We start from the raw sequence: 22,902 nt of genomic DNA on the forward strand, positions 1-22,902 counted from the left end.
GCCTGTCACTGTACCAATACCATGCAGTTTTTAACACTATTGCTCTGTAGTATTGCTTGAGGTCAGGGATACTGATTCCCCCAGATTTCCTTTTGTTGCTGAGAATAGTTTTAGCTATCCTGGGTTTTTTGTTGTTCCAGATGAATTTGATAATTGCTCTTTCTAACTCTGTGAAGAATTGAGTTGGGATTTTGATGGCTATTGCATTGAATCTGTATAGTGCTTTAGGCAAAATGGCCATTTTAACTATATTGATTCTACCGATCCATGAGCATGGGAGGTTTTCCCATCTTTTGAGGTCTTCTTCCATTTCCTTCTTCAGAGTCTTGAAGTTCTTGTCATACAGATCTTTCACATGTTTGGTAAGAGTCACCCCAAGATACTTTATACTGTTTGTGGCTATTGTGAAGGGGGTCATTTCCCTAATTTCTTTCTCAGCCTGTTATCCTTTGAGTATAGGAAGGCCACTGATTTGCTTGAGTTGATTTTATAACCTGCCACTTTGCTGAAGTTGTTTATCAGCTGTAGGAGCTCTCTAGTGGAGTTCTTTGGGTCACTTAGGTAGACGATCATGTCGTCTGCAAATAATGATAGTTTGACTTCTTCCTTTCCAATTTGTATCCCTTTGACCTCCTTATGTTGTCGAATTGCCCGAGCTAGTACCTCAAGTACAATATTGAAAAGATAAGGAGAAAGGGGGCAGCCTTGTCTGGTCCCTGATTTCAGCGGGATTGCTTCAAGTTTCTCTCCATTTAGTTTGATGCTGGCTACCGGTTTGCTGTATATTGCTTTTACTATGTTTAGGTATGGGCCTTGAATTCCTGTTCTCTCCAAGACTTTAAGCATGAAGGGATGCTGAATTTTGTCAAATGCTTTTTCAGCATCCAATGAAATGACCATGTGGTTTTGTTCTTTGAGTTTGTTTATGTAGTGGATTGTATTGATGGATTTCCGTATATTGAACCAACCCTGCATTCCCGGGATAAAGCCTACTTGATCATGGTGGATGATCGTTTTGATGTGTTCTTGGATTCGGTTGGCAAGAATTTTATTGAGTATTTTTGCATCGATGTTCATAAGGGAAATTGGTCTGAAGTTCTCTTTCTTTGTTGGATCTTTGTGTGGCTTTGGTATCAGCGTAATTGTGGCTTCGTAGAAGGAATTGGGTAGTGTTCCTTCTGTTTCTATTTTGTGGAATAGTTTGAAGAGTATTGGTGTTAACTCTTCTTTGAAGGTCTGGTAGAATTCTGCACTGAAGCCATCTGGTCCTGTGCTTTTTTTGGTTGGAAGACTTTCTATGACTCCTTCTATTTCTTTAGGCATTATGGGACTGTTTAGATGGTCTAGTTGGTCCTGATTTAATTTTGGTATTTGGTATCTGTCAAGGAAATTGTCCATTTCCTCCAGATTCTCCAGTTGTGTTGAGTATAGGCTCTTGTAGTAGGATCTGATGATTTTTTGGATTTCCTCAGTTTCCGTTGTTATATCTCCCTTTTCATTTCTAAGTTTGTTAATTTGGATACTTTCTCTGTGCCCTTTGGTCAGTCTGGCTAAGGGTTTATCTATCTTGTTGATTTTCTCAAAAAACCAGCTCCTGGTATTGTTGATTTTTTGTATGGTTCTCTTTGTTTCTACTTGATTGATTTCGGCCCTGAGTTTGATGATTTCCGGCCTTCTACTCCTCCTGGGCGAAATAGCTTCTTTTTGTTCTAGGGCTTTCAGGTGTGTCATTAAGCTGGTAATGTATGCTCTCTCCATTTTCTTTTTGGAGGCACTCAGGGCTATGAGTTTTCCTCTTAGCACTGCTTTCATTGTGTCCCATAGATTTGGGTATGTTGTGTTTTCATTTTCATTGTGTTCTAAAAAGTCTCTAATTTCTTTCTTTATTTCTTCCTTGACCAAGGTATCATTGAGTAGAGTATTGTTCAGTTTCCACGTGTGTGTGGGCTTTCTGTTGTTTCTGTTGCTATTGAAGACCACTTTTACTCCATAGTGATCAGATAGGAGGCATGGGATTAGTTCGATCTTCTTATATTTGTTGAGGTCTGTCTTGTGACCAATTATATGGTCGATTTTGGAGAAGGTACCATGAGGTGCTGAGAAAAAGGTATATTCTTTTGTTTTAGGATAGAATGTTCTATATATATCTGTTAAATCTAATTGGTCCAAAGCTTCAATTAGTTTCATTGTGTCCCTGTTTAGTTTCTGTTTTCCTGATCGGTCCATTGAGGAAAGTGCAGTGTTGAAGTCACCCACATTTATTGTGTTAGGTGCAATGTGTGCTTTTAGTTTTAATAAAGTTTCTTTTACGAAAGAGGGTGCCCTTGCATTTGGGGCATAGATGTTCAGGATTGACAGTTCTTCTTTTTGTATTTTTCCTTTGACCAGCAAGAAGTGTCCCTCAGGGTCTCTTTTGATGACTTTGGGTTGAAAGTCAATTTTATCTGATATTAAAATGGCTACTCCAGCTTGTTTCCTGAGACCATTTGCTTGTAAAATTGTCTTCCAGCCTTTTACTCTAAGGTAGTGTTTGTCTTTGACCCTGAGGTGTGTTTCCTGTAAGCAGCAAAATGTAGGGTCCTGTTTACGTATCCATTCAGTTAGTCTGTGTCTTTTTATTGGGGCATTAAGTCCATTGATGTTAAGAGATATTAAGGAATAGTGATTGTTACTTCCTATCATTTTTGACGTTATTTTTTAAATTTGAATGCTTAACTTCTTTTGGGTTTGATGAAAGGTTACTATTTTCCTTTTTCCAGGGTGAAGTTTCCCTCCTTGTATTGGTGTTGTCCTCCTATTATCCTTTTTAGGGCCGGGTTTGTGGATAAATATTGGGTAAACTTGGTTTTGTCATGAAATATCTTAGTTTCTCCATCTATGGTGATTGAGAGTTTTGCTGGATATAGTAGTTTTGGTTGGCATTTGTGTTCTCTTAGAGTCTGCATGAGATCTGCCCAGGACCTTCTAGCCTTCATAGTCTCAGGTGAAAAGTCTGCTGTGATTCTGATAGGTCTTCCTTTATATGTTACTTGGCCTTTTTCTCTTACTGCCTTTAGTATTCTTTCTTTGTTTAGAACATTTGGTGTTTTGATTATTATGTGACGGGAAGTATTTCTGTTCTGGTCCAGTCTGTTTGGAGTTCTGTAGGCTTCTTGTATATTCATGGGCATCTCTCTCTTTAGGTTAGGGAAGTTTTCTTCCATAATTTTATTGAAGATGCTTGCTGGCCCTTTAAATTGTAAATCTTCACTCTCATCTATGCCTATAATCCTTAGGTTTGGTCTTCTCATTGTGTCCTGGATTTCCTGGATATTTTGGGTTACAAGCTTTTTGCATTTTGCATTTTCTTTAACTGTTGAGTCCATGGTTTCTATGGAATCTTCAGCATCTGAGATTCTTTCTTCTATCTCTTGTATTCTGTTGTTGATATTTGCATCTCTGTCCCCTGATTTCTTCCCAAGGCTTTCTATCTCCAAAGTTGTCTCCCTTTGAGTTTTCTTAGTTGTTTCTACTTCTGATTTTAGATCCTGGATGGTTTTGCTTAGCTCCTTCACTTGCATGTTTGTGTTTTCCTGTAATTCTTTAAGAGATTTTTGTGTTTCGTCTTTCATGACCTCAGCCTGTTGACCAAAGTTCTCCTGTATTTCTTTAAGAGATTTTTGTGTTTCGTCTTTCATGACCTCAGCCTGTTGACCAAAGTTCTCCTGTATTTCTTTAAGTGTTTTTTGCATTTCCTCCTTGTTGGCTTTTGTATTCTCCTGGATTTCTTTCAGTGATTTTTGTGTTTCCCTTGCAAGGGCTTCTAACTTTTGATCCATTTTCTCCTGAATTTCTTTATGTATGTCCTTCATGTGTTCCTGTACCAGCATCATGACCAGTGATTTTAAATCCAAATCTTGTTTTACTGGTGTGATGGGGTATCCAGGACATGTTGGTAGAGGAGAATTGGGTTCAGATGTTGCCATATTGCCTTGATTTCTGTTAGTGACGTTCCTGCGTTTGCCTTTTGCCATCTAGTTCTCACTGGTGTTAGTTTATCTTGTCAGTGCTGGACTCACCAGTGCAAGCTGCCCCTTCCCAGTTGGCCTCTGGTGCACAGCTTACCTCCTGCACTGCTTGTAGACAGTGTGCTGCTGCCCAGGCTGTTCTGATCCCAAAGCAGGCACCCGAAGGCTCCCGCTGGGGCCCGCTGGATTCACTGGAGCACACTGACTTCTCCCAGCTGGCCGCCCGGAAGCCCAGCTAGCCACTTGCAGGACTTGGATATGTGATGCTGCCGCCCAGACTGATCTGGATCCGGAAGCGGAGAGGGTAGAGCTGAGGGCTTCTGCCTGAGGCCTTGCCCCAGATTGTGTCTGTGGACCAGATGGAGCCTGTGTGCACCCCCAGGGAGTGCCGATGGTGTATGCTACTGTGACCTCCCCTGTGTTCCGCTCCCTCCGCTGGGCAGCCGATCCGCCAACCGGGCTGTCGCACACAAGGTTAGCCTGGCTGCCCAGTCCCTGAGTCCAGGCAAAAGCCTGGGAGGCCAAGGTCCGAGCAAAGTTCCCCTAGGGCTATGACTGTTAATTGGGTCCGCCAGGTGTCTAGGATGGCGGGCGTGCGCGCCCGCGCTGCAAGCGCCGGGAGAGTCTGCTTTGCTAACAATCACCTGGGCGGGTTGACTCACAGATGGCCCACCAAGCCGCCCAGATCTTGGGGTCAGTCCTGTGCCTTTTGGGGCCTGGACCCCCGCTTTGTTAGCCTTAGGCTATGCCTGTTACAGGTCTGCCCGCCAGAGCTCTTTGTAGTCCTGCAGGCAAAATGGCGGCGGCGCGCACGCAGGCCTGGGCAAAAAACCTCCTGGCTGGGTTGGCACCCCGATGGCCCCCCCCCCCCACCCGCCCAGGGCCTGGGTGCAGGCCAACGCCCATCAGGCTCAGACCACCGCGGTGTTGGCCTCGGATTATGTTTGTGTACCTCAGTCTGTCAGATCCCCGGAGTCTGGAACCAAGATGGATGCACCTCTCCTGACTGTTGGGAGGCCGAGTTCTGAAGTGGCCTCCGTGCAGGAAAGGCACCGCACAACTGCAGCTGCTTGCTGCCCGGCTGGTCAGCGAAGGTCAGTGGTCGTAGGTGCAGGGCCTAACTGGTCCCTGTGACGCCTTGGTTCCACTGCTGATGGCCCTTCAGCTGGAGCAGCCACTTCTGCCGCTGCCGCCGCCGCCTCCCTTTGTAGTTCCAGATCTCCATTCTTGCAAGGCAACCAGGCTTTTGCCACTGCTCCTATTATTTTTTATTTTGCTTATTGTAGAAGTCAATACTGCCAGGGAAACTGAAAGTAAATCCTGCCAATTCACTTCTTGATATTGTTTCTGCTTTCTCTAATGATCCTTAGTATTCTAAGAAACATTTTAAAAGTTATCAGTCTGGGGTCATGTGTGTGTGGCACAAATAAGAGACATGGTTTTCATATAAATAATTGAGATTGAGCTGGCTGCTGCAGGAGAGGGACAAAATTGAGGGGACATTTTCATACATTTAAGGGAGATTTTAGCCTTTTAAATAATAATCCACATCTCCCTGGAATTCATCAATTTCCCTTATTTCTCTTATCTGTGCTACCAAGGGGGGCATTAGATTTATTAACAGTATTTCATAATGTTTAATTATAAAAGTAAATATTAAATACATTGTGGTAATGTACTGGCAGTTTCTTATGAAACCCAAATTTTTAGAAAAACATGTCCTGTGAAACTATAAGTAGGCCTTCTGATTCCAGAACATTCCTGTTCAAAAGAGTACCGACAGTCATATTAGAGCCAGAGCAAATATCTCAGCTGGCACTGGGGAGATGTAACTCCAGTTTCAGGGCATCCAGTACTCTCTTCTGGCCTCGTTATGCATAGCACACATGTGGTACATGTCCAGACATCCAGGCAAAGTGCCCATACACATAAAATAATAATAAATAAATATTTTAAAAAGAGGATGTTCTAGACAAATATACACTTCAACATCACGTCTCCTGACAGAGGCTCTCTGGCTTGGGTGGTAAGAATCTCTCATGTTGGGCAGATTGTAAGTGTGCACTTGAAGATCTTTGGTCCCAGGCTGATCCTTTAGGAGAGCAATCCTGCCTAGGTAGACTTCTCACAAAGCAGGGCGTTTGTATAGGTTTTCAATCTGATCATATTCTGCCCAAGGTTGCCAGGACCTGGGCAAATGGTAACCTCTTTGAGAGCTTCTCCCACCAGCAATTTTATCAACAGCTAACACACCTCATCATCACCACAGTTCAGGGACTCCTCCAGCCGATAACCCTGCAGTAGCATTCCCTAGAGTTCTGTGCACATGATCCTGAAGATGGGATGACACCTGTTAGCAAATGTCCCTGAACAACATACCACAGGATCACCCAGCTCGGTCGGTTCAATGACTCCACAGCTGACTAGATCTCGGGAGTCTTCACATTGTGCTTTGAAACCACTGAACTGGACCTCTCCCTAGGTATAAAGAAGAAAGGGTTATTATGAATATGAAACTGCCCTGTAGCTATCTCTCAGGTGGAGAGAGAATAGTCAGAGTCTTTTGGGAGAGTGCAAAGCTTCCATGACGGAGCTGGAGAGATGACTCAGCCATTAAGAGCACTGACTGCTCTTCCAGAGGTCCTGAGTTCAAATCCCAGCAACTACATGGTGGCTCACAACCACCCATAATGACATCTGAGGCCCTCTTCTGGTGTGCCTGAAGACAGCTATAGTGTACTTATATATAATAATAAATAAATCTAAAAAAAAAGAATATATCAAAAAAAATCTTCCATGTCTACCTCTTGAGAGGAGAGAGAAATGAATGGGGGGGGGGAAATGGCTTGCCTGCTTTAGAGAGAAATCTGCAGCTATCCAGGTGAGGGGGCTGCAGGCTGGAACAACCTGGGTGTTTAGCCTCAGAAGAGCCTAGTGGCTTTGATATGCACTGTATGTGTATGCCAGTAGAGAACCAGGTTTCCCACGGCAGAGGCAAGGGGAGAAAAGGCAAGTGGTCTTTTGTGAGGCATGCTTCTGAGGGATGCTGGGAGCAGGGCTCTGTCAGCCGGAAACCCAGACTATCATAGTCAGTGGCCCTGCCATTCGGGGGAGGGGGACTCGGGAGGTTCCCTTTGGACCTAAGAGCCTTGACCTCAGGACAAGCCAACATCTTCTGTTCTGGCTACAGTATTCACCAACTAAAATGTCCCTGGAAGCCAGGAGGACTAGGAGTTATTTAGAAGAGGGATTGTTAAAGAAATTGTTATAAAATGTCTCGTGATCCAAGATGTCCTTCTCCACACTTCACATCATGAACCGGGTGCACGTAGGGCTCACCTTCCTTTCAAGGTTGGAAGAAACTATCTCAAAGGTAAATTGAATGTGTCTCCCAGTCTTGTAATGAATAATAGGCTGTATTAAAGTTTTTTGGATTTGATTGGTTAGTCTATCTTCAAAGTGAGGTTCAGAGCTGATGCTGATTTCAGTAAGTTATGTCACATTTAGGGCACGCTGGGGTTTGAGAAAAACACCGTGTTGACACTACAGGCTCCAAGTCCAGAGTTGGGTAAGGGGGAAGATTTGACAGATGGTGGGAATTTTCTCTTGCTGTGATGAAATACTTGTACAAAGACAACCTAAGGGAGACAGGGTTTTTCCCCCCAGCTTATGGCTTTCTCAAGTACTGTTCTGCTGCTATGAAGAGACACTCTGACAAAAGCAACTTATAAAATAAACCATTTAACTGGAGGCTTGCTTATAGTTTCAGAGGGTGAGTCCAGGACGATTTTGGCAGGGAGCATGTTAGGTAGGTAGACATGGTGCTGGAGTAGTAGCCAAGAACTTATGTTATTTGATCCACAAGCAAGAGGCAGAGCCAGAGCGACCGACCGACAGACAGACAGACAGACAGACAGACAGACAGACAGAGATTGGGTATGGCATGGGTGTTAGAAACCTCAAAGCCTACCCTGAGCCTACCACTTCCTCTAACAAGGCCACACCTCCTAAGTCCTTCCCAAACAATCCCACAAACTAGAGACTAAGCATTCAAATATAAGAGCTTATAGGAGCCATTCTCATTCAAAGCACCGCCCAGTTCCAGGTCACCCTTGATCATTGATGGGAAGTCATGGTGGCAGGAACTCATTCACCCTGGCCAGTCGCACTGCACCTATAAAAGGAGAGATATATAAATGTATGAACGTCGGTGTTTAGCTCCCTTTCTCGGCTCTCACATAATCTAGGATCACCTGCCAGGGAATGATTGCCACCCATGACGGGCAGATGCTCTCCCCTCAAGAGCGTCCCTGCACAAGCATACTCACAGGTCAACCTAATCTAGACAAACCCTCAGGGAGACTACCTTCCCAGTGACTGTCAAGTTGACAGTTAACACTAAGCCTCACAGTGAATGGCTGCTGAGGAACTGTATGATGGAACTCATCTGGTTGGAGCTTTGTCCTACCCAGTTTTGCCAAGGTTATTTCTTTATTCGCATGTCTCAGCTTAACAGAGTCTTTAAAGGGGTGTGCAATGTGTGTGAATTCAGTGCCACTTTCTCTATGTGACACATCAGGTCTTCTGAGGGGTCTTCCTGGGTCTGCCTTTGGTTTTACTCTGGAGCCCTCACCATCCTTGAGAGCAGAGACATCCTTGAATCCAATCACCTATCTCCTCACTGGTGTAGCTGCACCTGAGCTCACAGTCTAGTCCACAGTAACCAGAGCAGCATCTTCACCGCCCCGGAGCCCCTTCCAGCCTGAGGGTCTGGGAAACAGAACCATGCTGGGCTTACACTCCTCTACTCTGACATGCCTTTCTGTTCAAGGTCTGCCAAATACACACAGCTCACACAGCTCACACACCTCACATGCGCCCCCTGCAGACCCAGGAGGACAAACGCATCCCCAAGTGATGCTAGCCACCATTGTTCATACAAAGCAATACAGAGATGGTAACAGCCAGTCCCCCACTTCTGAACTTCATATGTCTAATCTATGAGCCTGGTGAAGGCCAAGATGAAGAGGTGTCTTCCTGTGTACTCAGTGGGGTACACTCCAACACCCTCAGATGAACAGGAAGCAAATGCACTTCAAAACTATCAAGGACTTCCTACCAGGACACTCAACTGGTGATGGGACCATTTTTCAAATCATATTTCTTCTTTAACACCTTTTGAAAGATGGGTTCACAGTATCTTCTCTATCATCACTGCAGTTGAAGTAGGTGGCAGGAAGAAAGTTTGCTGACGCATCTTCATGGTTCAGATGCTTATTGCCGGCTCCTAAACCTACCCTCCACAGACTTAGTGCCACTGACACTACTAGCTTTTCTTTCCTCTGAATGAATCTTTTGTCACTCTTTGCTTATATCCTGAAGAGCATCCAGTGGTTCTTGGTGCTTTAAGGCACCTGTGGTGATGGGCTCATGGAGTTGTCATCTGTAGATGATGCCTGTGGGAGACGTTTCAACATCAGATGCAAGAGGCAGGATCAGTTGCATCAGGTTCACGGCAACTTCCTATGTTCTAGGAAGGAGAAAGCTGACTCTAGAGAGAACTAAGCTAGTTGAAGTGTCCATGCATGCCAGATCTCCTCATTGAGCATTGGTAGGTTTGTGTGAGGTCCCAGGATCCTTGGGAAATCTAGAACTCTGTGGCATTCCTTTTGTATGACACTCTTGTTTACAAGCTAGAGACAAGGAAGAAGTACACAGAAGTAGGTGGTAATGATCATGCTATGGTTTGAATGAGAATGATTTCCATAAGATCTTATATTTGAACACTTGGTCTCCAGTTGGTGGCACGGTTTGGGAAGTTTGTGGAAACTTTAAGAGGTGCAGTCTTGCTGGAGGAAGTGCATCACAGGGGGAGTGTCTGATCTCATCTCTTAGCACAGGGAGTTTATAATTTTTTTTGTTTCCTTTGTAGTCTAGGATGGGAAGGTTATGTCTAATGGTGTCATCAGGAGCACCCAAGTCCAATAATACAAATAAATCCTTATGCATGGCTCCTGCTCCTCCCTTGGTTGTAGTTATTGTCTTTATGTCTGGCTTTAAGTGAAATATATAGCAAAACCTTTGTGTCTGGCTTTGAGTGAAATGTTTCAGCAAAGCCTTTGCTATGTTTGGGTTAATCAGCAAAGTCTGAGAAATTGTTTTAAGACTGACTGAATCTTGAAGAAATCTCGTCCCCCTGGAAAGTCTGCACTTGGGGCCATGTAAGAGCTTGCAGCTGCACAAACCTTGGTCCTAAGACATTCCTGGCAAACCTGTAGTTCTTACTTTTGATTATGGTTACCCAAGGTCAAAAAGGGACTGATATTTGTGAGGGTTGTCTGCTCTCTCTGACATCAAGGGCAAGATAACTTCGGTAGTCAGAACCTTTTCCAGCCCCAATGAATAATGACTGAGTATTACTATACTCAACTGGAATGAGCTTGCTGGGGTAAGTCTTTTCCAAGAAAGCTGAACCCCTCTGTTCTTTCAGAAAAGGAAGGTTTACCATCTTGGTGAGCTTCTCTCTCCACCGTGGCACAAATGACCACCATCAACAATAGCAGGATGTACGATGTTTTCCACTATTCATGCCCATTTTATTGCCTTGAGACAAGGTCTTTCTCTAGACAGGAGCTTGCTGTTTCAGCAGGGCTGGCTGACCAGCAAGCTCTTGGCATCCAACTGCAGCCATCTCTCAGTGCCAGGGCTACAGGCACGCACAGCCATAGTTGGCTTTTCACGTGGGTGCTGGGAGTGTGAAGATTCCAACTTGAGTCCTCAAGCCTGCAGAGCCATCTGAACCATCTTACCTACTGAACCTAGCCCTGAGCTCGGTAATGTCAAGTGACCCGTGTCTACTTGAAAGTACAATATAGTTTAATGTCAAATGCTGTCAAACTGGCTGATACTGTGCTCAGTTCTTTTCTACCCATGCTGACTTCCTAATTTATGTGTTCAGTTCCTGGAAGAATTTTATTTCGGCTAATTTTTATTTCACATGCATGCTGAGCTTAAACATTGAATGTACATGTAGTTTTAAATTGCACTGTGCACTGTCTTTCCTGTGAACAGAAACTTACTTTTTATGCTGGGAAATACTTTTTTTTGTCTTAACACAACCATGTCTCTTTTTTTGTAAATTTGCTGTTTGTTTGGTGTATGTATGTATATATATATATATATATATATATATATATATATATATATATATATATATTTATCCATCAAAACAAAGATGGATATATATATCCATCTTTAACTTCCAATCACTGATAGAGTTTCACCAGATAATTTATCCAGTTTTTAAAGTTGCTTTCAAGGCAATGGTAAACCAGTTAGAATTACTCTAAATCTATATTTTTAAAGAGCTCCTCAAAGTGTACATGCATATTCAAGTGAATCATATTTTTTCCATTAATTTCTTTATTCACTTTACATCCTGGTCCCTGCCCCTGCCCCCTGAAACCCCTCCCCCACAGTCGCTCCCCCACCCCTTTCCCTTCTCTACTGAGGGTGTGGGTCATCCGTGGGCATCCCCCACCCTAGCACATCAAGCTTCTGCAGGGCTAGGAACATCCTCCCCCACTGAGGCCAGACAAGGCAGCCCAGTTGGGGGAACAGGTGAATCATATACCCAGTAGCCAAACTTCTGTCTTTTAGTCTGAGAGTTTAATACACAAGCACTGAGTGTGGTTACTTATCAAAAACTTTCCTCGTGCCATTGGGTATTTATTCTATAGTTTTTTCATCATATCTTTCATCAATGCCGCATTGCCAGTTTGCCTCTCTTCCTCTCTTGCTTTGTTTATTTTTAGGTTACTTTCTTGGTGGCTATCTTGAAATTATAACAACTGACTTGTAATAAGGCTAACTTAAGATTCATTAAAACATTATTTTTATTAAAGATCTCTTTCTTCCAGTCATGGTGGCACATACCTTTAAATCCCAGTACTTGGGAGGCAGAAGCAAGAAGAGTTCTGTGAGTGTCAGGCTAGTCTACATAGTGAGACCCTGTCTCAGAAACAGATCTATGTCTGAATACTATGTTGTGTTAGTGGTATTAGGCTAACCCTCTGGAATTATGAGGGTCATTGATATTTCTGCTTGTGTTAGAGTGGATCTGTCCCCTTGTCGATTTTTCAAACTAGTTTATTGATTGGTGACCATCAAGCCCCTTCTGTATGTAACATTGATGTCTATGTGTGTATATGTTTGGTGTGTTCATGTGTGCATGGAAGCCTTAATTGCATGTAGGTCTTGAAGGACCTTTTCTACCTGCTCTGAAGTTAGCTATTAGACTGACATAGCCCTGGCTACAAATAGAGAGAAATGTAAGAAAATGTTGCTGTTTCTTTAAATCTTGCAATGAATGCTATTCAGGGAGGGGAGTCTCTCTACCCTATGTGGGAGACAAGGTGGTTGCTTCAGGGATCCACCAGGCCAACCAAAGCATTGAGCCCATATTTTGGTAGAACAGCATTCCCAAAGCCCTCTGTGACACTAACTTCTAGGTATGTGGACTACTATCCCTACAAACACATTAGGGCTGAGCAGTGGAGAAAGGTGGGTTGTTGCGTCCACCTTCGCCAGCAAAGAGTACGCAAAACCAGGGAGTTTCTTCCTTTAATGGTTTATTCGGGACACCTTGAATTAAGCTTATTTCTTCTTTTGGCGGCCCCAGGCTCTCTCCCAGCCTCACCTTATAAAACTTACTCAGCTCCGTCTGCCCAGGGAGATAGCCAGCCGTTTCCTCATAGGTCAACTAAGTGAGTACTTCATTAGCATGTAAGTGTGATAAGGAATACAGCACTCTGCACATGTACTCAAGTGATTTACTACCAGGGAGCTGCATGTGGCCAGCGCCATCTTGTAACAGAGAAGAACAAAGGGTGGCTCACTACAGTGGCTAGGCCATGCCTGTCAACCTCTTACCAAAGACCTATGGCAATTTCTTATGAAGTGATGCTGGGTTTTGTCATTGTTGAGCAGGATATGGAGTTCCAAAATAGTGAAAGATTTCTGCTTTACCATTTGTCTGAGGCAGGAGATTGGCCCTCAGAGATTTCCAACCCACATTTTTGTGCTTGGATATGATTTTAAACTTTTCCATTCAAATCAACTGAAAATTTTGCATACCCATTGAATTGGTTGTAAAATGTTTTATACATATACATATAAATGTATTATATGAAAATAGGTTATAAATGTCCATTTTCATGATAACTTAGTACCAATATTTATGTTCCTGACAGATATTTTTGCTGGTGTTTTATTTGTTACGGCTTCTTCCCCTCCCAGTCCTGAAAGTAAAAACTGGAGCCTTGGAGCTCAGATTGGTGTTGAACTTGCATCTTCCTGCTTTGGTGGCCTATGTATTGGGATCACATGTATGGCCTACCATACTTGGCTCTTCCCATCTTTGTGTTGTATGAATTGCAGAGGGAAATGTGCGGGGTCAGCCTTAACCTTGGCACTCGTGGGCTGATGTTAAATGTGTTCCCCAGGAGCTCCAAGTGGCTGCTAAAGAGCCAAGTCCAAATGGTGAATATCGGTGTCCTGGAAGCAGAAACAAAAGCCCCCCTTGGCAGAAGCTATCGATAAGTGAATGAAGAGGAGCCCCAAATACAAGTGCCTCTGTCAGATCTCCACTGCTGATACCCTGGTTTATCTTTGCATACACCTGGGTGAATGCCACAAATCTGGAGATTGTGATCCCAGCGACTGCACATTAAAGTCACACTCTGTGCCTAGCACACTGCACAGAGACATCCCAAAAGGTATTCATTTCTTGAGTAACTTTTAAGGTGACTAACTGTAGGAACCATGCACAGTCTCCATCACAACCATTTAAGTGCCAGCTTCAGAAGCTACTCATGGACCCAGAGAATGTTCCTGGGGCATATTTTCAGACTCTACCTCCATGGCTGGCTTGCTATGCAGTTCACCAAAGAGTCAGACAGAACTGGTTCCTAACAGCAGACTGTCCAAGAGTTGAGGATCTTGCAGAAACGACTATAGCATATTCTTTCATCCCAAGCTGGTGTTGGGAATAAAATCCAACACTTTCATCTTTCTAATTCCTTTATGCTTCCCAGTGTTTTGTAGGTTTTGTTTTTTTATTTCAATAAGGTCTTGGCTACTTGTAAGGATCATTAGTGATTCTATAGACCTGCTCAATTTTATTTCTTTGTCTTTCAATTTCCTTGGGCTATAGACAGGAATGTGTGCAGCAGGATATCACAAGGATGTATGAGTCTTAAATAAGATGATGCAAAGATAAACCAGGTATTGTGGCACACACCTTAAGTCCCAGTACTCAGAAGGCAGAATCAGGTGGATCTCTGTGAGTTCAAGACCAGCCTCATCTACATAGCAAGTGACAGAGTGGCCAGGGTTACATAGTGAGACCCTGTCTCAAAACAAAATTGATGTAGAGATACTCTTTAATATATTACAATTAGTCAGTAAGTATTGTCATATATTTTATTCAGCACTATGCAGGAAAGATCACTTGTACTTCCTTATTTTATATGACCCTCAGGTGGCATATGCAGTCTCAAATTCTTGTGTCTACTAGCATCTTCTAATACTGCTAGACATAACCATACAAAGCACAATGCGGTGTCACATGAGGTCAGCAAACACTGACCTAAGCCCCAGATTTGTGTTTATCTCTAAAATAAGGGTCACAGGACTTGTTCCATGTAGAGACAATAAATTCATGATTTTGTAGTTATGAGCATTCATCAGTGTCACATTTAAAGATGGTAACATGAGCATGTAATATGAGTAAGAAATGCAATCACAAAGGTTATACTCACCTCAGACTCAATTGCTTTCTGTCAGTCTTCTCTCTGTTCTAAAATTGTCTAGTTGTAGAATCTTGAAGAAACGAATCTCATGCACACAAGTTTCCTTAGGGCTCCTTTGACATCATGATTCCTCAGGCTGTAGATGAAGGGATTGACCATGGGTGTCACCACTGTGAAAAAGGCAGTGGCCACAGTGTCCTGTATTGAATATGTAGATGAAGGATGCATGTAGACCCCCAGGATCGCCCCATAGAAGAGAGAGACCACAGTGAGGTGAGACCCACACGTGGACAGGGCTTTCCTTATTCCCTGAATAGATGGGAACTTCAGTACATTGGAGAGAATATAGGCATAGGAAACGGTGATACAGGTGAATGGTGTGATAGAGGTCAGCCCACCCACAGTGAAGGCTGTGATGTCATTGATGAAGGTATCAGAACAAGAGAGCTTCAGGATAGGGTAGGGGTCACAGAAGAAGTGATGCACTGCATTGTGGGAACAGAAGGTGAGTCGAACCATGAGGAGAGTATGCAAGAGAGCATGCAGGTTTGTGATGGCCCATGATATGGCCACCAGGAGGACACACAGTCTGGGCCTCATCATCATAGTGTAGTGGAGAGGGTGACAGATGGCCACATAGCGGTCATAGGCCATCACGCTCAGGAGGAAGCTATCCATGTTGATGAATGTGATAAAGAAATAGATCTGGATCATACACTCTGTGTAAGAGATGGTCTTGATTCCCAATACATGGTTCACCAGAGCCTTGGGGACAGTGACTGAGGAAAAGCAGATGTCAACACTGGAGAGGTTGGCCAAGAAGAAGTACATGGGTGTGTGGAGATGAGGATCGCAGCTGATGGCCAGGATGATGAGAAGGTTCCCAGAGATGGTGACCAAGTACATCCATAAGAACATTCCGAAGATGACCTCTTCCTCCTTTGACTGCCCAACAAGCCCCAGGAGGAGGAATTCTACAGCTGTTGACTGGTTCTTTCTGACCATATCTGTGGGAGAGAAAGTCTCATCACAAGGTATGATTGGATGTGAACACATAAGCAAAAATCATCAATATAATTTGGAAGAGATTAATTGTTCGTTTTGAATTTCCTAAACCTGAGTGGTCTAACTGAATATTTACAGAAGAGTCTTGTTAACTTTACTTTGATTACAGTAACCGTGTTCTTGTTTACTCCTCTTTGCATATGTAAGTTCTTTCCTGTGCAGAGCTTGTTTTGGCCTAATAACTGTGCTATTATATCTCACTTCATAGGTGAAACAACAGAAGCTTGAGGCAATGAGGTAGGTGATTTATCCAAATGTTGTTGTTTCTTTATACTGTACTTTGAGTAGCTAACGTTTATTGAAATTTTAACCAAGAAGTAAATCCTATATCTGATGCCACACTAGAATCCTGAAGATTTTACCCACGACTGTTCCGATTTTCTTGGAAGCTGAAACCTTTGCAGTCAAGAGACCAGACTAACAGATTTGCTCAACATCTTACCTGCCCTTACACTGTCATGCCTCGGCTGCAGGGATGTGGTGAGCTGTGTAAGAGGCTTTCTTCCCCCTTCTTTCAGTCAGAAGGAAGGGCAGCTACCTGAAGCAACTGGATTGTTTTTCTATTGGAAGAAAGAGATTTATAGACAGAAAAGGAACAAATTCATGCAGACTATCTAAAACTAAACTCCAGGACTGAGAAACCAGCACAGTCAGGAAGGGATAATAGAAGAGGCTTTGGCTGCTGTGTCTCTAGAAAAATTCAGGGTGATTAAACATCCTGAGAGGGGAGCTGGTCTCTCAGTGATCAAAATCCTGGGGAAAGAGAAGCAGAAGAGATGGCGTGTGTGATACCGCCTGCCTGCTGGGACACAGGGTGCACTGGAGTGCCTGACGTCAATATTTTGAGAAGACTGGCTCATGGGTAGACACTTTAGGGTAATGAATCAACCAGTAATGTGGGTCACACCAGGGAAACTACCAAAATGCTGAGATTCAAAATCATCAACCCAGGATTAAAACCCAGATCTGAGATGAGGTGGGGACTATCTTCTTAAAATTGGAAAATGTTCCCAGTGGAGTGTGGCTAACATGTACCTTAGAGTGTGAAGGGTAGAAGGCAGGGAAAGCTCAGAGGGTGTAAGTGCCTGTCATCCAGCGAACTCAGTGAGCTGAGTTCAGAGACCCATGGGATGGAAGGAGACAGCCAACTCCGCCACGTTCTTCTCTGACCTCCCATGGGCACACAAGCTCTCACACACAAAGAAATGTTGCAAGAATACTTTTCAAAAGAATTTGAGCAATGAGGGAGTTACAGGTGATATCAAGACACCTGGGAGAGTACGTGTCCAATATACATCAGCATCTGTTCTTCTGGACAGATCGCATAGTGGGGTCAGAGATAGAGGTAGTAGGGTTTCAGGGGGTGGGGGATTCTAGAGTTTGAAATATCATGTGAGACTGTCCCTAGGTTGGATGCTCTTGTTACAGCGCCACTGAAATGATTGGCTCTTGATGAACGGTAAAATCATTCCATGGCTTAAACCCCCAGCAAGTTGAGCCTCCAAAGAACACAGTACAGAAGGCCATGTTCCTAAATCCTCCTAACACTTGAGTATTCTTTGGGCATCCCCTGCAATAGAATCCTGCACGACCCCACCCCACAGCCTCCTCTCTGGGAGATGGTGTTTCCCTTACTCCGACAAACAGTGATTTTTAGTTCCGCTGACTTCAATACATCGACTCTGCTTTCATCCATTATGATGATCCCTTGTGATCTGAGCAACACCAAGCACATCTGCATCCGTGTTTGTGATCCTGGACCATACAATTAAGGCGGTTTAATCTGCTGGCTCAGGTCCAAGCCAAGAACCCTCTTTGGGGCTGAGCAGAATATCTAAGCGGCCTGACTTGGAGGCATTGTGTTGTATAAACTGACAATAAAGAAGATAAAGGAGAGCAAGCAGTGGGAACAGACATGGAGATTAAAGGATGAACAAGGCTGCCCTGTGTTCCCTATGTCCTAGCAAGGGTACAGGGAAGAGGGGCTCTTGCCTCTGAGCTCCTAGCCATGCCTGCTGGTAGCTGCAGGCTGTTTAGCAGTTTGTACTTCTGCTTCTACCCTGCACGTGTCTTTGATGCATGCCCTGACAGAAAAGACCGTGTGTGCATGAGGAAGAACAGGGCTTTTCTCCTTTGAGCTTGGTGAGATGCACAGGAACTGGGCATGTCTATCTCTGTTTTTCTCGGTTTCATGTCACAGGTTTGCATCCGTGTGAATCCATCTGCTGTTGGGGGTGAAGGTATCCCTACCTCTTTGCTCACCGGGCCCTCTCACCTGCTGTTCTCTGCTGTCAGGGCCTTCACAGTGTCGCCATCTCTGCTGCCTCTTGTGCTTGGCCCTGGTGGACGCAAAGTCAGAGTTGGGGTTGAAAACCGAAGGTGGCTTCCTCACTGGAGAAACACATCCCCTCTGGTCAAGTTTCAGTGGTTGAAAACGTATAAGCAAATCCTCCATCCCTTGAGATCCAGCTTTTCATAAAGATTGCTGCCAAGTTAGAGCGCCCCTTGGGCCGAGTCCTCAGAAGTCCTCATTAGGGGCTCGTGCTAGAGCTCATTGTGGATAGTTCCTTCCTGGACTTGGGAAATAGGCCCGTGGGGGCTCTTTCCACTTTTTCCTTTGAATGTTTTCAATTGTTTACTTTATTAATTTATTAGCTTTAATGAAATAATGGCTTTCATTCTGATATTTTCATGTATATGTATGTATATATATATGTATGTGTATATGTGCATGCATATGTATGTATATAAGTGTATACATGGTAGGATACGTATCACTGCTCTGTGCTCATGCTCACCTCACTTATGATCCCTGTGTCTCCGTCTTATCTCTTTGCTGATTTCCTCTCCTTCAATATGTCTTCATCTCCTTTCAGGTTATACACATATGTTCATACACACATACACAGGTCACGCATACATTCATGTACACATATAATTGAATCTATATCCACAGGAGAGGAAGCATGACACTGTGTGTGTGCGTTGTGTGCCTTCTTCCCCCATTACCCGCCCCTTGTTCCTCCCTCCACACTGTGGTTAGACCCCTCTCTTCCCCCATAGCCATCTATTTCCTTAAGCAAAATATCTTCAAATATTTGAAGAGGATGCATTTCAAATTAAACTGTGACTGGTAATTTTTAAAAATGTTTTGAAGCATACTCTTTGCCTAACCCACAGATCACAGAAACATATTCCTCTTTGTTTCTCCTAGAAATGTATAATTTTAACGTTTTTTTATATCTGTTCTAGAGTTATTTTTTTATTTAATGTGTAGCTAAGCTGTGTTGGGTACTTTTAATATGGTCATTTGATTATCATGATTATTTGTTGAAAAATTATATTCTCCCACTGGGTGATTGGGAGACTTTGTCTCACATCCACTGGTCACATGTGAATGGACATACAGGCGAACTCAACATGTCCCGTGATCCACATGTCTATGCCTCCGATAACCTTCTGTGATTTTCCTAGTGAATCATGAGGCCTAGGGATAGAAATCCCCAGCCCTGATCTTTTCCAAGTTGTGTGGTTCTAGCTCATTTTGCACAGAAAAGGGTAACAGCAGTTTGTCGGTCTCTTGAAAATTAAATTCTTCTGTGTAATACAGTAATTTGCCTCATGGAAAACCTGCGTGTCTTTTTCTGAACCAGTGGTGTCCTGCAGATAAGCCAATGGTTTCCTGCAGATAAGCCAATGGTTTCCTGCAGATAAGCAATGGTTTCCTGTAGATAAGCAATGGTTTCCTGTAGATAAGCCAATGGTTTCCTGTACTTTCAGGGTTTTCAAGTTTTTCCTTTTTGCTGTTTTTCAGGTTTCCCTTTCATTTGTTTGTATTCAGGACATAGGCTTTACATGCATTAACTTCAATTTCATATTTTAATTTTTATCTTATTTATTTTTTGAGGTAGGATGTCACTGTTTAGACTTGACTGGCCTTGGAACTTGCTATGTATATCAATCAGGCTGGCCTGAACTCCAGAGACTTCCCTGATTCTCAAGTGCAAATTAAAGGCATGTGCCAGCCACTACACCAGCTCAAGAGATTTTATACTACTTTAAAAGTATTAGAAGTTAAGAAACTATGAATTTCTACTTGTTCACCATTGCTGTATAGCAAAATGATGAATTTTTAGTTTTGCCTTACATCCAGCCACCTTCTAGAACAGTTAGCTTCAGCTGTCAGTTGACACAAGCCAGAGTCACCTGGGAAGAGGAAACCTCAACAGAAGAATTGCCTGGATCAGAAAGAACTGTGAGCACACTTGTATGACATTTTCCCGATTTCTCATAGATTTAGGTACTGTGGGCAATACCAGTCCTAGGCAGATGGGCCTGTGTAAGCTGAGCAATCCAGCCGATGGAGGATCTCTGTGGCCTCTGCTTCCTTTTCTGTTCCTTAGCTTCCTCTGATGATGGACTCTGACCTGCAAGATGAAACGTATGCTTTAATCGCCAAACTTCTCTTGGCCATTGTGTTTATCACAGCAACAGAAACTAAACCAGGACACCTTACTAACTGCAGAATTAGATGTTTGGTAAAGGTTGTTTCTTTCTTTGTGGAATTAAAAAATAATATGTGTTATAGGAAGTCACCTTGTCTACAGACAAGATCTTTAAATTTTTTTCTTTTCATCTTCTCATGCCTTAGTGCACTGGCTAGTATTTCTACTCAATGTTGTGTAGGACATTACTGTCCCTTGGAAGCACATTTATGCAGAGAGGAACATTTAGTATTCATTTTAGATAAGTTTGTCCCTGTATTTTGTTGCTGTTGTTTAGACAGTCTGTTGTCTTTTCTTTTGCAGTGCTGTGAATTGAACCTAGAGTCTTAGGTGTGCTAGGCAATCTCTCTACCCCTGACCTGCATTCCTAGCTCCAACTCTATGTGTTTGATAAGGGATTTTTGTTAGGTAAAGGAGTCTTTTGATTTGGAGTGTATTGGGTACTTCTATAATTATTAATTTTCTCTTGTTATTGTCTTTTCCTGCACCAATGCTTATGGTTATAATAGCATCTATTACAATGGGTAAGTTTAGAAATTGACTAGTTCCTTTAATGATGGGGCTCCTGATACAAGCTTTATTTTTCTTTTCTTTAGTCCATATTAATGCTGGTGATACTGGTGGTTGTGTGGTTTGATTTCTTGTAACATTTAAAATTTCAGTACTAAGATTATATTGACTTCATGTATGTATAAGAAAGTTTTGTGCTACTGCATTTTCTGAGTTTGTGAAATATCAAAATTAACACCAACAGAATCACTCAGGTCTCGGGTTTTGACTTTAGAAGACATAAAATTAAAATTTCATTAATTGAGTGACCAAGAGTTTATTCACTTTTTTTTAGTTTGACATTTTTTGCTAAAGTTTTTCTTTTTCCCTGGAATTTTCCTTTTTCATCTAATTTGTCAAACTGATCACAGTAGAGATGGGAATAATACCCCTAGTTTTCTGAGTGCTTGTGTTTGTGCATGCGCACAGCCCTGGGTCTGATGCAGAGTCACAAAAACCAGATGGAGCTCCCCTGTAACCGCAACACTAGAGAGGCAGAGGTGGAAGGATCAGAAGTTTAGGGTCATCCCTGGCTACAAAGCAAGTTCAAGGGCAGCCTGAGCTACAAGATGCACTGTTTCAAAACAAACAAACAAACAAACAAACAAACAAAAAACACAAACCAAACCAAACCACCACCACCAACAACAAACAATTCTAATTTCCTTTCAAATGTCTCTGGGATGCAGTTACACACTGTATTATTTCTGACAGTGATTCTTATTTCAGTTGTCTGAGCATGGCAGAGCTGACTAGGTTTTACTTATGTGAAATATTTTTCTAACTTGGTGTTCTTTGCTCTTTGAAATCCTTGAGGCTTCTGATTCCTGTGTCTCTGGCTGAGCAGTGACTTGATTGGCGTCTCTTCAAATGCCTGGGCAAAAGAGAAAAAGCAAAGGCATGCGAAGAGTTAAAGTGTTAGGAACACTGACCCTTGCTCCATGGTGAGAGCACTGGAGGGGAATCAGCAGTAAAACAAACAGTTTATTTTTTTTTTACCTCAAAGAGCCACATGTCAGCTTAGAGAAAAGGAAAACAAAAACAAACAACAACAACAACAACAACAAAACACCTGGCAAGCCTATTTGGTGTAAAACAGTGGTTCTCACAATTTTTTAAAATTTACATCCCAAATGGTGCCCTCTCCCCTTCAAAGCTGAGAAGGTAGCACCCTCCCTGGCGCATCATGTGTCTGCAGGATTAGGCTCATCCTCCCCCCCCCCCAGGCCAGACAAGGCAGCCCCAGCCCAGCCCATGTATGCTCTTTGGTTGATTGCTCTAGGATCTCCCTGGGGCCCACATTAGTTGGCACTGTTGGTCTTCCTGTGGGGTTGCCATCTCCCTGAGGGACTTCAAGCCTTTCCCCAACTCTTCTCTAAGGTTCTGACCTCTGTCCAAGATTTGTCTGTGGATATCTGCATTTATCTCAGTCAGCTTCTGGGTGGAGCCTCTCAGAGGGCTGCCGTGCTAGGCTCCTGTCTGCAAGCTCCACACAGCAACAGTAATAGAGGTTCTCACACTTGATCACACTTCTTTTCCCCTAAATTCCTCATCATCTGGAGTTTACAGTGCTCCCACCTATAGCATAGGCCCTATCCCAGATTCCCCATCTTCCCAGGGACTGATCGTCCCTCCTTTTCTGATCTGTGGGCTCAGTACTATCTGCAACCCTGAGATGAACTGAAAAGCACCCAGGTAAAAAGGTGCCAGCTGTTATCTAGGGAAGACAAGTGTCCAGTGTCTTCTATTATCTGTACTTCTTGATGGATGACATTCCTCAGACTGAAAACGAACCGTAATGATTTATTTCATACAGTAACCCCCTGAAATCTCCTACAAAGGCCATTGGTAGAACCTCTACAGTCTAAATGGCTGCAATCAAAGTACCCTTCTGCCATTCCCTCAGAGTTCTGCTAGATCAACCAAACCACTCAGAAAACACTCCATGGATCCCTCCGAAACGGA

The 22,902-nt window shown here is 43.3% G+C and overlaps 1 protein-coding gene across 1 annotated transcript; it reads right to left on the minus strand.

Annotated features, from left to right (window-relative positions):
* Window positions 1–14,875: 14,875 nt before the first annotated feature.
* LOC127695250 (olfactory receptor 1361-like) lies at window positions 14,876–15,823 on the minus strand. Its single transcript, XM_052197257.1, has one exon. It carries the CDS (start codon window positions 15,821–15,823, stop codon window positions 14,876–14,878), a length of 948 nt encoding a protein of 315 aa, XP_052053217.1.
* Between the last annotated feature and the right edge of the window lie 7,079 nt (window positions 15,824–22,902).

Source organism: Apodemus sylvaticus, chromosome 10, assembly GCF_947179515.1.
Source record: "Apodemus sylvaticus chromosome 10, mApoSyl1.1, whole genome shotgun sequence".
Lineage (NCBI taxonomy): Eukaryota > Metazoa > Chordata > Mammalia > Rodentia > Muridae > Apodemus > Apodemus sylvaticus.